This window comes from Festucalex cinctus, chromosome 11 (assembly GCF_051991245.1).
Source record: "Festucalex cinctus isolate MCC-2025b chromosome 11, RoL_Fcin_1.0, whole genome shotgun sequence".
Lineage (NCBI taxonomy): Eukaryota > Metazoa > Chordata > Actinopteri > Syngnathiformes > Syngnathidae > Festucalex > Festucalex cinctus.
Window position 1 is genome coordinate 12,533,218 of NC_135421.1, and position 16,452 is coordinate 12,549,669.

Consider the following 16,452-nt stretch of genomic DNA (forward strand, 5'->3'; position numbering starts at 1 on the left):
AGAAAATTTACTTTAAAAAATACATTGAGGGTGAAATGAAAACATATTCTAAAAATACTGTAGATTTATGCATTTTTAGTAAGTTTTCAATTCATGGTAAACAAAAAACACTTTTTTTTTTTAATGGCAACATTTTGTGATTTGGGTGCAAAAAAATGGCTGAACAGTATGTCAGAGCCAAAAGCAGACATTTTTTATTCTTGCAATGTGTTTGTTTCATTTGTTTATTTTTATACTGATGCGCACTTTTTTTTCCCTATACTTATTAAAGCATACAGTCTTCCTGCCACAATCTCAGCATGTTCAACCTTCTTCACTTCCTCTTCTGCATGCTGATGGTGTGCTTATGCAACTCGATCATGCTCTTCTTAATTTTCTTTCCCCATTCACACCAATGGACCTTTGATGGCCATCAACATTTGATGTATATCGACTGATGTTGAGTGGAGATAATCAATAAGTCTGAATGGGGCGCACCTGACATTTGTTAGTTTGTTATGGCTTGGTGTTCTCATTTCCACTTTTCATGATCAATTGGTGCTTGGCTGGGCAATAAAAGATAAATAAGCCTGTCATCAGGCTGTTAATGAGGTAGATGGCATAGAAGGTGCCTTGAATTAATTTTCTATGGTGTATGACACAAATATGTTTTGCCTTTTGTCAAGGAGCATCAGACTCTGCCATGCCAGATGTAAGTACCAGCATCAGTGCTTTAATGTTGAATACAGCCCTTGAATTAGACAGTTCCTTTCATGCTGTATGTATTGCAGTATAATGTTGATTTTGAAAGAGCTTCATCCTCTCCATTCTCAGATACAAGTTCCGCCAATCACTGCGCCGTCGACTCGCTGGGCTTGGGATCCAGAAGAGGAGCGCAAGAGGCAGGAGAAGTGGCAGAAGGAGCAGGAGCGCCAACTACAGGTCAGTTTAAAAATTGAAGACAAATTAATTAAAAGGATACTTGACTCACTGAGCCATTTTCAGCAGTAAAGAGAATTAATTTGATAACGTCAATATTTTTTATGTGCAGTTAATACCTTTAAAAACTTTTTTTTTTTCCACTTGCGGTCAACTGAAGATGACATCACGTGTCCTGAAGAAATAGGTAACGACCAATCACGGCTCACCTGTTTTCTGGGTTTGTTAAGCAAGCTCAGCCTTGATTGATTGGTCATTACCTGTTCCCTGAGAACGGGTGATGTCGTCCTCAGTCGACAGCAAATGGAAAAGTCAGTTTGTAAAGGTGTTAATTGTTCGTGAAAAATAATGAAGTTATCACATTAATTATAGACACAAGTATCCCTTTAAGGTTTGAAGAAGTGTCAATGTTTTATTTTTCATGCAGGAGAAATATAAGCGTGACCAGGAGAAACTGCAGGAGGAGTGGGCAAAGGCCCAGCAGGGGATCTCCAGCAGTTTTCCACAATCTGAGGTGCCATGTTTAAACTGCTAGACTCAATTATACTAACATTAAAATCATTACATTTACGCTATCCAGTCCTCTAATTTTGAGTACCTTTTTTATAGGGAAAAAAAGATGGGCTGAAATTGGCCTGAACTTGACGACAAAAGAAAGGAAATATATCAATCTAAAGCTCCTAATATAAGATATTTAAAAATGATTGTATTAGATTGTTGACCAATCGCAATTAATACATTAAATGATTTATTTACCTTACATGTAATTGTATTCTTACAGTCAAATTCCTAAATTGTTTTTCTTCCTTTTTAGAAAAAAAAAAGACAAAAACAATTGTGGGAGCAGAGAAAAAGTAATAATACAAAATTCATTGCATTACAAGATTATATTTTTTATGTCTGATAGTAATATAAATATTTAATTAAACTATTTACTTGTCTTATATAATTCCATTGTTTCTGTGTAGATTAAATGAAATATGTTTTTGCATCCTACCGCAGAAATTAAATCAAAAGTATACAATCCATTGAATAAATACTAACTAAATTGTATTTAATGTAAGTAATAAATTGTGACCCAGCACAGCAACTTTATTACTACATAATTATGATTCTTCTATATTACCAATATGCTATGTGATAGTTATATTAGTTGGCGAGTGTACACAGAGATTGGTTTTGCTTTTAGCTTTCTTTAAATTGAACCCCAGGATAACAAACTTCTTTTTGAGGAGAAAACACCATCATGTGTTCACTCACACATTTCTCTGCGTCTCCTGCAGCCTGTGTCAACCTTCGCCTACCGGGAGCTGGAGCAAGAGAGGCTGGAGCAGGAGAGGAAGAGGAGGCAGGAGGAGGAGGAGGCGCGCATGAAACTGGAGATGGAGAGAAAGCGGACAGAGGAGGATTTTGAGCGCCAGAGGCAGGAGATGAGGAGGCGGGAGGAGGAACTAGAGCGAGAGAGGCAGGAGGTAGAGAGGAACAGGAGGGAGCAGGAGCAGGAACTGGAGCGCCAAAGGCAGGAGATGAGGAGGAGGGAGGAGGAGCTGGAACGCTTGAAGTTGGGGGAGGAGAGGAGGAAGAGAGAAGTGGAGGAGGAGCGCCAAAGGCAGTTGGAAGAGGAGAGGAGGAGAAGCAGGGAGAAGGAGGAGGAGGAGAGGAGGAAGAGGGAAGTGGAGGAGGAGCGCCAAAGGCAGTTGGAAGAGGAGAGGAGGAGGAGCAGGGAGAAGGAGGAGGAGGAGAGGAGGAAGAGGGAAGTGGAGGAGGAGCGGCAAAAGCAGTTAGAAGAGGAGAGGAGAAGCAGGGAGAAGGAGGAGGAGGAGAGGAGGCAGAGGGAAGAGGAGGAGTTGATGTGGCAGCGGAGAAGAGATGCGGAAAAGGAGGAACTGAGGAGGAGGCTAGCGGCCGCCGAAGAGCAGCAGCGGCGAGAGAGAGAGCGTACCATGGACGAGCAACGGTCATTATTTCTTTGTTATTAACGCATTCAAACCCAAAAACGTATAAATACGTTTTTAATACTCTTTCCTTGACTCCCAAAAACAGATTTATATGGGTTTTTTTGTTTGTTTGTTTTTTTTATGTTTGTTATGCTAAAGCATAAAGAAAGCTTTGCTTCAGCGTCTGACATGAAGAGGTCACTTAAAGCAATGGTAGTTTTTACAAAAAAAGGCCAGCAGGTGACAGCAGAATATAAGAAATTAGCCAGGGCCATGTTATAACAAGCTCTTTTTTGCCAGTGTTTTCAACAGGTTTGTGAATAATGATGAAACTTAGCTATATTCTCATGCTAATTGCTGCAAAACAGAACCAGATAGAAATATACTTTTCCATCTTCCTTTTTCCAGATGTTGCTCTCATTCATTATAGATCACAACTGCTGTCTTTTGATGTTTATCCACCACCACTATGTGAGGCTGGTTGGCCATCAACAGTTTGTCAGTCATTCCATGGCAGTCCATCTGACTCCTTCTCCTTATTGGGCTTGTGTTACCTGAGGCATTTACTAAGTAGGTTGTTACTGGGGGCCATCATCTTGATGTATCCTGGAAGCCCGTTTTTTTCCCCCAGGCTAGTGCCCATGAATCATTAAAAACAAAAAAAATACATACATAGTATAGAACTCTAAAAACAGGCAAGTAAACACGTGTTTACAATTATATAGTTTTTTTTCAAAAAGGTTACAAGTAGTAACAGTACTGTAACTTTGCAGGCAAATCTAATGTAAAATTAAGTTTTAGAAAAAATTGCAACAGTATGTTTACAAACAAGTAAACTGCAAACAAATCTTTGCAGAAGTTTTCATAATAAATAATAGGACAAATGGCAAAAAAGAAATCACGGTAAAGATAAATTTGCAAATGAATACAGCATCAAACATAAATGTCAAAAAGACAAATTGTTGATGGTTTGGTTTGGTTTGGTTTGGTTTGGTTTGGTTTATTCATTTTTTCCTTTCGGATACATTATAGCTTACATCAATCACATCACATCCTTTGCAACATTGACATCCGAAAGAAGGGCTGACGGGTAGAAGCCGAAGCTTATTCTAAACTTATTCTAGTTGGTAAACAAACCAAAAAACAAGTTTCTAAATAAACCCTCAAGATGTAGAGAAAAAGCATATCAGTTTGCAAACAAATCAAATTGTAATTGTTTTTTCTTTTTCCAGGGCGATGTCACTTGAGAATGAAGAAAGACTTCCGAGCAGAGGTCAGTGATTCAAATGTTTAATTAAATACACTTAGCAATTGTACATAACACTTTTAATGGAGTCCACTGAGGCACACGTAAACGTCAAATGTGCGCCGCCGCTGTAGGTGTGTTTGTGCATCGGGGCGGCATGGCCCAGTGGCTGCTGGAGGAGCAGGCCAAGAGCACACGTGAAAAAGTGGCCCACGGTCAAAAGGCCGCAAGCGAGTTGGAGAAGGAGAGGAGGAACATCCTCTATGCCATGAGATACAGGGAGCCTGAGAGAGGTCGGCTCCCGCCCCCGCAATCGTTGCCTCTGATTGGCCTCTGAATCAAAACGTTCCAATCAGCATGCCAATCTGACAATCCAAATCACAATTGATGGGCTTGACCAAATCTGACTGGGAAATCTCAGTATCAACATTCATTGAATGTCAGTCAGTCTGTGCCTGAACCATGAAATAAATTAGAGAAAATTCTTATTCTTTGTAAATAGCGTATTTATTGGTACTTCTGAACAAACAATTTTTGTTTTTGTTTTTTAAATCAACTTCCACATGTGACTTTTGAATTGTGTCATATTTGATACATCTGGTCACAATGCTTTAAATTTGTATATTTATAACTTAAAAAGATATAATAATAATAATAATAATAATAAAGACATATCAAACATATTAGCATTTCCAAAAATCATAAACAACATTTCCCACTTTTAATAAGTATAGGTGTCTCTCCTGTCTCAATTAGGGCGATCTTGCAAGGTCACAACTGGGTGATACTGCCCTCTAATGGATTATCCGTGCAATGCATGCCAGATCATCTACATCAGAGTTTTAATGTGAAAAAAAATACACCCATGAAAGAGGGCAAAATGTCTTGTATTTAATATGATGCGTTTGACGTTGTATGTTAAACGTTAAATGTCTTTAGAATGGATTGAAACCAGATTAGGGATACATGTGAACGAGCAATGTTGCTGGACGGGAGTGAACTGTCGCTCAGTGAGTGAGGGTAGATTACACACAGGTGCATTCTATTTATCATCATAAATCATTTAGGTCAACATTTGATCACTCATAAATCATCAGGGAACATCTGGAGTCCGTTGGCTGCACTGACAGAAAAGGGGTGAATAATTTTTCATGATCATTTTTTTTTTTTTTTGTTTTTTTTTTTTTAAATATGTTATGATTTTTTTTTTTCTATTTCATGATTGTGTCCCACTTGGTGTTGATTCTTCTTCTTCTTCTTAAAAAAAAAAAAAATCTGTATCTTTGAAGGCTGCAATGTGGCAATATATCATAAAGTTCACGGGGGCTAATACTGACCTCCGTGATTGCAGTGACGGGCGGCGATGTGGTCGACGCAAAGGACTCGCAGCCGCCATCGCAGGCCGAGCTCCAGCGCCAGCAACTCCTCAACGACATGAAGAAGAAGACTAACTTGCTGACGGACAGCAGCTGGATCCGCCAACGCTCCGCTACCACCCCTGGCCGCGAGGACCCGCCATCAACGAGCAGGTATGTCGGGCGGCCCGGCTGGCGGTGCTGGTGGTGCTGGTGTGGGCTCGCTAACACCCAAGTCGGTTGTGGCTTTCCATTCTGGGGCTAACTGGCAACATTGGGCGCCGGGTTGGCTTTGCAGGAGCGGCTCTCTTGATCACCTGAATAACCCTCTCAACTCTTGGCGTTCGTCGTGGACACCCAGGAGCGACTCCTATATTCCAAACTACTCCCGACCGCACTCCGCCCTCTCGGGCAGCGCTCCCTTTTACGGCGGCGGGTCGACGGGGGCGCGGTCCGGCTCGAGTACACTGCCCCCCGATTTCCGGGGCCCGGCAGCTGGAACGACCCCCTGGTCTCGACAGTCGTCGTCCCCTTCGCCGTCTTCTCTGTTTCCTACCACCTCGCCCGAACCCGCTTCTGACGCAGGTTGTCGGCAGCAACGCAGCAGGTAAACTGGGCTTCGCTGGTGTCGGAACAGAGGTGATGGAGCGGCTTTCGTGAGTGCTGGCGAAAGCATCTGCGTTTTGTTGCAAATGATTTTTTATTTCTCTTAATGTCTGCAAAAACATGTTTGCTTGTTTGTTTACAATATGTTGTATCCATTTTGGGCATTCATCCACAAGCAAACTGATTTTTAAGTTGCAAAGTACTTTTTCTTTTTTTCAAGAAAATGTTGGCCATTCAATAAATCAGTTTCCACGAGTGTTAATTTCGTCAATGAAAACTAAACAACAATCATTTCGTCAACACACATTTTTCACTGGACTAAAACTAGACTAGTCTAGACCAAGGTTATTTTAGTTAACTAAAACTAACGAAAAAACAACTACTAAAATTCAAAAAACAATTTCGTTAACGAAATAAATAAAAGCCGAAATGTTTTTTAAAAAATGAAAACTAACTGAAACTACATTTTTTGTTTACAAACTAACTATAATTATCGCAAAAAGGTCATTTGTTTTAGGCTTTGGTAATTAATGGAATGTATGAGCCTTTGGGGATGATTTTATTATTTTAAGTAGATTTATTTTGATATTAACCAAAATAAGGAGGTTTGAAAGTGTATCACGCAGAAGCAACGTCATCTAGCAGCAGCCAATAGAAAATCATCTTCAGATGATGTCGCTCCTATAGTTTTTTTTTTTTTAATATTAATAAGTAATACTCACTTGTTTAAAACTAAAACTAATACTGAAATTAACTCAAACTGAGCATTTATTAAATAACTCAAACTAATAAAAACTAACAGAACCATCATGATAACTAATTAAAACTAACTAAATTTAAAAAACAAAACTCAAAATGAAATAAAAACTAACTAAAATGAAAAATTCCAAAACTATTATATCCCTGCTCTTGAATAAAACCCTCATTAATAAACAGTAACTGGGACTAAATCAATGCATTTTCGTCATCTCATGAAGACAAGACGAAAATGTAATACACTTAATGAAAACGGGACTAAAATCTATGGACATTTAAATGATCTGATTTTGTAAAATCTGTGACACTGTCATGTGATACAGTGACACACCCCCTTTCATATCTGCAGCTAGCGAGTGCAACATGCACAAACATGGGACGGACAGGAGGTGGATTCGTGGTGAAATGTTTAAAAAAAAACAAAAAAACTAAATTATAGTTATAGCATAACAATTACCCAACGGCTATAATTTTCCAACAATAATTTTAATCCGACCGCTAATTAATGCTGGTTAACTTGCTAGCTCGTAGCACAGAGCCATAGTAGCCACTTGTTGATATACCGTAATTGTGTGAAGTTGTTTTTCATCAAAATGATGAGGAAAAAAAAGTTGTGAAATAGTTTGACATCCGAAATGTTCAACATAATCTGCTGACGGGCAAAATGATTGCCCTGACTAAAACTAGACTAAAACGACAGATTGTGTTGACTAAAATTCGACAAATAAATTTATGTTTTCTTGGACTAAAATAAAGACTAAAATGCTTGATTTATAGTCGCCTAAAAATTGACTATATAAAAACAGGATGAGGTTGACTAACTATGATAAAAACAAGCGAGATTGACACTGGACTAAAACTGAGACTAAATTTAAAAATGGCAGATGAAATTTCCACTTTCTGTCAGTTGCTGTAGTTGTGTTGAAATATGATCTATGTCAGTGACTGCGTGCGCTTCCAAACATCCATACTGTGCGTTATGTGATGCAGGTCAGTGAGCGGTAAGAAAGTATGTACGTTGTGTGACACGCCGCTGGGAAAAGGAGCCGCCATGATCATCGAGTCCCTCGGGCTCTGTTATCATTTGACCTGTTTTAAGGTGAGATCTTCTTCACACCTTCTGACGATCTCACACATTTCTTTATCTTGAAAGTCCAAGATAAAGTCAATCTCAACCGTAGTCTTGATTGCCTTATTCCACTTTGACGTCAATGAGCTGCATGATTTCCTTTGACCAAATATTTCTCTCTTTCTAAATTCTTCCGGGCATCAGCCCACATCTCTTTTGTGTTGTTTTGTTATGTCTCTTCCCGCTTTTACTGTGATTGTGAAAATAATAATGTTCCATAACTTGTGGTTGTTACATGTCATTGGTTATCGCATAAAACGGGCAACTTTGGTCAGGGTTAGTCAGTTACATATTTAGTTGGCAAACTATTTAATCAGTCAGCCATTTCATTTGCTAGCTAGCTAATTGGTCAATACATTAGTTGCTTAGTTCTATCGTTAGTCAATCAGCTGGTTGGTCGGTCGGTCTGTCAGTTGGTCAGCTAGATATTTAGCTAAACAGTTAGTTTGGTGAGATAGCAGGTTAGCTAACTGATTAGTATTCAGTAATTTAATTAGCCAGCTAATCAGTTAGTCAGCTTGTTAGTTGGTCAGCCAATCTGTTTAGTTAGTTTGTCAGTAATTGGTCAGTATATTAGCTGGTCAGTTAATTGGTTAGTTAATTGGTTAGTTCTATAGTTAGTCAAGCGGTTGGTTGGTTGGTTGGTCGGTTGGTTGGTTGGTTGGTCGGTGGGTTGGTCGGTCGGTCGGTCGGTCGGTTGGTTGGTCAGACTTGACTTGACTTGACTTGACTAAACAGTCACCGGTAGTTGTCTAAGATAATTAGTTAGCAGGTTAGCTAACTGATCAGTATTCAGTAATTTAGTTAGCCAGCTAATCGGTTAGTCAGCTTGTTGGTTGGTCAGCCAATCTGTTTAGTTAGTCAGGTTTTTCCTTAGGTAGCTTGTTGGGTGGTTAATAATTGGTCAGTATGTTAGCTGGGCAGCTAAATGGTTGGTCAGTTAATTGGTTAGTTCTATAGTTAGTCAATCAGCCAGTTGGTTGGTGGGTTGGTGTGTTGGTCGGTCAGTTAGTCAGACTTGACTTGACTTGACTAAACAGCTAGTTGGCTAAGATAGTTAGTTAGCAGGTTAGCTAACTAATCAGTATTCACTAATTTAGTTAGCCAGCTAATCAGTTCGTCAGCTTGCTGGTTGGTCAGCGAATTTGTTTAGTTAGTCAGTCAGGTTTTTCCTTAGGTAGCTTGTTGGGTGGTTAATAATTGGTCAGTATGTTAGCTGGTCAGTTAAATGGTTGATCAGTTAATTGATTAATAAATTAGTCAGGCAATCAGTTAGTTAGTTAGTTAGTTAGTTAGTTACAAATATGTATATATTGTCAGTCAGTTATTGGGATTCAACAAAACAAAACAAAACAAAACAAAACTGATTTCATCTTGAAATATACGCGTTTAAAAAAAAAATCAACATTGTGTTTGTTTCCAGTGCATCGACTGCAAGTCGGCCCTTGGGGGATCGGAAGCTGGGGCTGAAGTCCGAATCCGAAACAAACAACTCTACTGTAACTCCTGCTACATGCGATTCAATAGTAAGGCTTTCTTCTTCTTCTTTTTCTCTGTCCACTCGTGGCAACTCTTTGTCTGGGTTGGCTAGTTGTCTAATTGTTTTAGTAGTCAGTCAGTTAGCATTTTGGTTGGTGAGCAGGTTTGTCTGTCAGTTTAGTTGTTTGGTTTTGGTTCATCCATCTCTCTGTCTGTCAGCTAGTTAACAGCTTAGTTTGTCTGTTCTTTTATATTTTATCTGGTTTTATTTTCCTATTTTATGTGCAGCCCTTTGGTTCCCCTGTGGATTTTTAAATGTGCTATACAAATAAAGTTGATTGATTGGTTATTTAAGTTTTTTTTTAAACAAACATTGAAAAAAGGACACAATAATTACCAGGTTGTTAGCACCCACGCTCACATGTGACATTGCTGCTCCTGCCTGTAAGATACAATTTCAAAGTTTTTGTGACGTGTCTCTTCCAGCTGGCCAGCCCACCTCAATGTGACTTGAGGGTCCTCCAGAAGATTGACGAGGAGACCACGAGCGACAACAACCCATGATGCTGGCTCCACGTGGCCCACTTCCGCATCTTCATTCCTGAGATTCGAATCATTATGTTGTTGTTTTTTGTTTTGTTTTTTGTTCTTTTTAACCCGTGGGTAAGACTGGTGTGTGTTTTATGCGCAAGATGTGAAGTATTACAGCTGTACAAAGGGTTCTTCTTCGGCATACAACATTCGGTTACTAGAGCAGGATTGGGAAAACCCAAGGCCTGCGGGTTCATGTACGGCCAAGGTGAACGTTAATTCTATCATAGCAAAGATCATATATTTTCATAAATGTAGTATGGCCCTGAGAGGGAAAAGGCTACTCACCCCCTGCTCTGCATTTTCCTTTTATTATTACTATTCATGAAAAAAATAACACTTCTTCCCACTAGTTGTGTTCAGTGTTCATCCGCCTACTTATGTGCCTTTATGTCTGAAACAGGGAGAAGTAATTAAGATTACTATTATCATTATTCAGACTGTATTTAATGAGATGGATTATTACACAGGTTGTGAAGAATATATATGTAATGATGGCACAGATATTTGTAAATAAAGACTTTAACGCTGATCTTGGACTCGTGTAATTGTGCTGTCTGATGATTCCAGGTGTCTGGGTGGAATTTCAATGAGGCTATTTGTCACGCCCCTTTGATTCCGCAAGCGGCATCGCATGACACTTTTGATAAGCCACCTCCGCAAATCCTAATAATCCCGCCACCGAAGCTGTTACACGAGATCCAATTTGCAATGAGCGTTTATTGAATATTCATACCCCGGCCTCTCTTGCTTCCACGGCAAAAAGGTAGGAAATTGTCCTTGTCGTTGCGTAATTGAGAATAAGGCTGGAATGGAAATGAGTCAAAAGGGGGGCAAGGGGCTGCGGAATTGGCTCTGTTAGTCTTACTGTGGAGACATCTCAAATTCTTCCATCCTCCACTTTGGATTTTTCTTGGCGCTCTGCAGCGGGGAGATTTTCAATCCGACTGCTTGGAAAACAAACTCAACCTCAATGCTGTCCTGGATGAGGAATATGAAACCGAATAGGACACTTTTCTCCTTTACTGTTCTAGTTTCATTTCTATTCAACTTCCAGCAACTTTTGGGGAGAAGCGGGACAAGAAACCATTTATATGGTCTAACTAACAGAGAGATCTTCATTCCTAAATGATATAAAATGAGACTTTTCTAAGAAAAGTCATTTTTCAATTTACAATTAAAATACTGAGTTGTAATTATTAATGAACCTAACAGCGTATGTGTTGGGTTTTTGTTGCTGTAGCTAAAACTCACCAATAGGGGGTACTGTGGTCTCAAGTCTAAAAATATTTTTTGGACACCAGTCCCCTACATATCGGGAGAATTTTATTTAACGTGTAAATTCAGAGAAAAATGCAGCTGTTGATATTTACGGCTATCATGTCAACTACTTTGAAGGAGAGGAAACTTGTCATACATTTCAAATAGTTTACATAGATTTTCAAATGAAAGTGTATCAGATTTTAATGATTTTTTTTTTTAAATTGTAACACTACAATTAAAAAAACCATGTTGCTCCTAGTTTTCATACATGAATGCAGGTTTTCAGTCTGTTGTGTTTTTTAAATCATTCATTTATATATACTTTATGTTTGTAAGTGTGATGTTTGTGGAATGGGGGGCTCTTTTTGGCATTCTTCACACTTGAAAAGGTTTTTGTTTTGTTTTGTTTTTTCTTCCCAAAAATGTGGACTTAACTGTCTCATCACAATTTTTAGCAATAGAAGACTTTTTATCATCATCATTATTATTATTATTAGAGGCAAATATTTAATTCATTTCAGACTTTCAAATCCCTTCTGGTGGACTTCATGCACAAGGTACATTGAATGAAAGGGGGTAAAACAAAATGTATTAATGACACATAAAGTCATACAAATATTTGAGGGATACGTTTGCTATGTTGCTCTAAATAATGTTAATAGGGGAACTTCATTATTGCTCTAGTCCACCTGATGCTTTGATATAATTAGTCATGTGACCTGTTACCACGCGAGTGTGCCCATTATAAAGTCAATCGACCGTGCAAGGGTTTAAGGGGAACCTTAAAAGTCAACCTGTAAATGCCACTCTCTCCAGAGAACCATTGAATGTTTATGCGTGTTCTGGAACAAGCAAACTTCCATTTATTTTCTATCACACCTGTTCTGGGAATAAATTTATTACCTTGCAATTTTTATCCCTCCATGGGCAAGAGTAAAGAGCCGTCATAAAATGCCAGGGACAAGAATTTACACCTGCGCAACACCTAACCCTGAGAAATGTAAGGGAGCAGCCACAAAATTCACAAAAGAAACATTTACAGTAAATGATCTGACAGCAAGAAAACGGTTGATAACACTGTAAGCGATACATAAAGTTGGAGCCAAAACTCGAACCCTGAACCTCAGCTCTCTGAGGCAGACATGCTAACCACTAGTGGTGTTTATCATACTGTATGCAAATATTTATTTATTTTTTTATGGTTCCCAGGTGGCTCTAAAGTAGCCTATTGCTAATCAACGGCTAATCACTCCCCTCCTGAGATATTGATCTGTAACCTTATTAGCACAGATCCTAGCAGTGACGAACGAAGGCCCTTCACGCTAATCCCCGACGCGCTAAAGGGCAACGCGACAAACGAAGCGAGGGGGCCGTGTGACACCCGCAGGCTGCGAGGCACTTAAAGAGGAAATAAGAAAACATCTCCTGCTGGAGACAATCCATCCTCGGCTCTGTTCTGACTCATACGCTTTATGACAGAGTAGGACATGTTTGTTATCGGAAACAAAACGGGCCTCCCGCGGGCGCTACCCCAGAAATAGGATGCTATAAGCAGAAGCTTTGCTTTAGCTTTAGCCTCCGTATGCGAGACGCCGCTGCTGTTTGCTATGTGATCTTAAAAACCCCTAAAAAATCTAATACCGATTTAAATTATGTGGAATATATTTTAATTAATCATTACTGAATGACTGTTTTTTGTTGTTGTTTATATATATCTCAGCAACATATATATATATATATATATATATATATATATATATATATATAATTACTCTGTTGGGGGGGTAACAGAAAAAGAAATATTCATAAAAACATTTTTTTTTAAATTATTAAACAAGGAAAAATACTCAGAAAAACCTAAGAAACTATTCAGAAAACAGGAGGAAAATATATTTAAAAAAAACAACAACAACACAAAAAGCGGGGGCAATAAAACACATTAAAAAATACTCTAAAAAAACAATAATTAGAAAAAAAATGGGTTTTTTTTTCAAGTGAATGCAACACGCTTCCGTATTAAAGCACTGAGATAAATATTTCGTTTTAAATTGGAAGAAGTAAAATTTAGATCATCCAATCAATTTAAGAATTGTAGATTTTGACTCACACTTAACTGTTGCACAGTACATAAGAATAGTTTTTAATCATCCCAAAAAATACTTCCAAAGCGCATCCATTTCTCTCTAAAGCCAACACAGAGACACTAATTGATGCTTTTATTACCTGTAGAATTTGATTTTTGTAATGCTCTTCTTTCTGGTTTTCTAAAAAGAATATTGTGCCATTTGAGCGACTCCAGAACTTCAGCTGCAGAAATGCTGACAAAGACCAGAAAGAAAGCCTTATTACATGATTATTTGGTCTGCACTGGTTACTTGAACCCTTCATGATTGATTTGAAGATTCTTTAATTAGATTTTAAAACCCTTCATGGTCTTGGAGCACCTTATATATATATATATTTATATATCAGATTTTCTTGTAATTTATGAGCCATCCCAAATGTTCACGTCTTCAGAGGTGCCATGCATATTCATGAGTTAAAACATTGCAGCCAACCCTGTTGCACAGCATTGCGTAAACCTTAAAATTCATACAGCCCTTGTTATGATATCTTCAACCGGCAACAATAGTTCATACATTGCAGGCAGATTTCCTGAAGAAGAGCTCCAGTACATTTTCCATTTGGTTTGTATTTTTTCAAACATGATTATGTGGGTTGAGGGAGGTGGGGGCGGGGGGGTTGAATTATTCACAGAAGAGGAGATGAAGTGAGAAGTGACTGTGTATGACTTATTCCTGCCTGGAGCTCCTGACCTTCATCATCTCCTTCTATGGTCGTCAAGGACACCTGCATCCAATTAAGATCCAATAAATGTTTTTACAAATATATCAGAGTTTTGTTTAGCAACATGGTTGTTATTTTAGTTGAACAATTGTCTTGCGTCATACATAGAGCTCTATTATATTTTAGCTTCTGCGGCATAGAGTGCATTACTTGTCTGCCACCAGCAGAGGTGCTGTTGCATCCTGCTTCCCAAATTTCTTGTCAAAAGAACAACATGGCTCCTCATTAAAACGCTGGCATCCAGACAGGAGTTTAGAACATTCAGAGAGTTCTTCACATCCAATCTAAAAATCAATCCAACAGAAAGTGGTTGCCGTGTGTAAAATATCCTCCTGACTCGAACAATTGATTGCGTCGTCTTGACTGTGGAGAAGCACTCACGTGGGGCGAGGAAATGAAGATGGCGGCCCATTCGGCTTTATTGTGTCGACCTTGCGAGATTTCCCCGGGAGCGCATAAAGCCTTTTGGGCCGTTCTTTTGTGCGCGCGCCATTCAGCGTCATTATCGCCCTCACGGCGCTGTAATTACACGGCCGCGGTGCGAACAGCCTTCGGTGGACTATTATTTGTTGCATTGTTAAACGGCTGCTTTTGTTTGGGCGGACGCGGGAGCGCTCGGCTCGCGTCGATTTATGGATGTGAAGTTTTGTACGGCGGTATCTTGATGGAGGGTTGGTGGTGGAACTGGTCATCAATAAGAACAGAGTGAACATTCCTCAGACATGTTCAAGAGCAGGGATGGTCGGTTACTACTTTCCCTTGTACGACTAGACAGGAATAATAATTAATCTGTTAATTAATAATTCATCTATTTTGTAAATATGTATATTAGGGGTGTCAGGCGATTCAAATTTTTAACCGCAATTAATCAAGTCAAGTCATCTTTATTTATATAGCGTTTTCAAACAGCCTTAGCTGTCACAAAGCGCTTCACAGAAACGTAACACAACAAACATAAAATAGCATTTCTTCAATAGTTTACTCATGATTAATCGCAAATTTTATATCTGTTCTAAATATACAATAAAATGCACAATAAAACATTTTTTCTAAGTTTTCATACTCTTGTTAACATAAAAATGGAAAAAAAAAATGTTAAACTAATAAATATGGCTGCATCTTTTAGTCATTGATACAGTAAATTCATTCATAAAATTATGTTAAAATTAAAAAGATGTACTGTAAAGAAACGAGTGTGATATTGATTTGTATTGAGGTCATTTTTCTGCCACTAGACGGCATATTCTTTGCATTTGTAAGGCGTCGGTGACAGCTCAGTGCATTTTTCTTTTCATATTAAGAGCTCTCTACTCTTTAACATGAAATGAAATTCTGCACATTTTTAAAATTGTAAAATATAATTTGACCTCATTCGCCAAGTAAATACATTATTATTAAATTTATTACTGCAAAATTTTGACATGGACGTGTCTGCTGCATTGTGAATGGAATTCCCCCAGTAAAGGTTTTCCAAGTAAGGGGCAGTTACTTGTGCGTTAAAAAAAATTAATGTATATGTATATATATATATATATATATATATATATATATATATAAATGACGACTAAGACATCCTTACATACAATTTACATGTGAACTGACATTTAGTGGGGAGAAAAAAAACAAACCTTCAGCCTCCACCCTTTTGATTGCATTCCATGTTTGGAGGTTCCATCATGTATGTTCCATGATTACTAGCTTCATCAGGGTGACTTCTTCCTTCGAAGTCCCGGGAGAACACGAGCCATCTGCTGTCTTCTTCCAGGGGGAGCTAGCTGGCGAGCCTTGGAGGGTTCTTCCACATTTCTGGCTCCTGGGTGACTGTTTGTTTTGCTTGAATGCCCTTCTTTCTATAATTCACACATCCGAGGTTCTTTGGGGAGACGGAAAACGGAATTCCCATAACTTTCCTTCTCGTATCCTTGGTAATCCAATATTAAAACATAACAGTATCTCTGTCATGGAACGATTGCACTTTTAAAAATATCTTATGAAGAAGAAAAATACCATTCGTTAATCATAGGAGGAAATGATAATATTTTTGGAGTTTTATGTTTCAGTTAAAATAAAAGCATACTTAAAGTTCATTTCATTAAAAGCAGTTGAATTCATGCAAGATGTCAGCAAATCACATAAAACGTCTGCTGAATGACGCCAAGTGTTTTACTTACGTTTTTGTTTTTTTTTTGCCACTACAGAGGGCTTCCATATGTGATGATTAACCATTAAACACAACAATCCAATTTGAAAATAGACTAACCCAACTAAACACATCCTACTCCCACTCCTATAGTGTCACTCGCTAGGCCACGCTCATCATCCACC

At 38.5% G+C, this 16,452-nt stretch overlaps 1 protein-coding gene across 6 annotated transcripts in view; it reads left to right on the top strand.

The window, feature by feature from the left end:
• Nucleotides 1–10,549, top strand: part of lmo7a (LIM domain 7a) — a 67,945-nt gene extending 57,396 nt beyond the window's left edge. For all 6 annotated transcript variants that reach the window (XM_077536037.1, XM_077536032.1, XM_077536035.1 and 3 more), the window contains 11 exons: nt 666–691; nt 814–921; nt 1,346–1,432; nt 2,202–2,875; nt 4,088–4,128; nt 4,236–4,394; nt 5,453–5,630; nt 5,755–6,063; nt 7,809–7,917; nt 9,371–9,473; nt 9,913–10,549. In XM_077536037.1, coding sequence (XP_077392163.1) covers nt 666–691; nt 814–921; nt 1,346–1,432; nt 2,202–2,875; nt 4,088–4,128; nt 4,236–4,394; nt 5,453–5,630; nt 5,755–6,063; nt 7,809–7,917; nt 9,371–9,473; nt 9,913–9,935 — 1,817 coding nt within the window. In that variant the 3' untranslated portion in view covers nt 9,936–10,549. The remainder of the gene's footprint in view (nt 1–665; nt 692–813; nt 922–1,345; nt 1,433–2,201; nt 2,876–4,087; nt 4,129–4,235; nt 4,395–5,452; nt 5,631–5,754; nt 6,064–7,808; nt 7,918–9,370; nt 9,474–9,912) is intronic.
• Nucleotides 10,550–16,452: the final 5,903 nt, after the last annotated feature.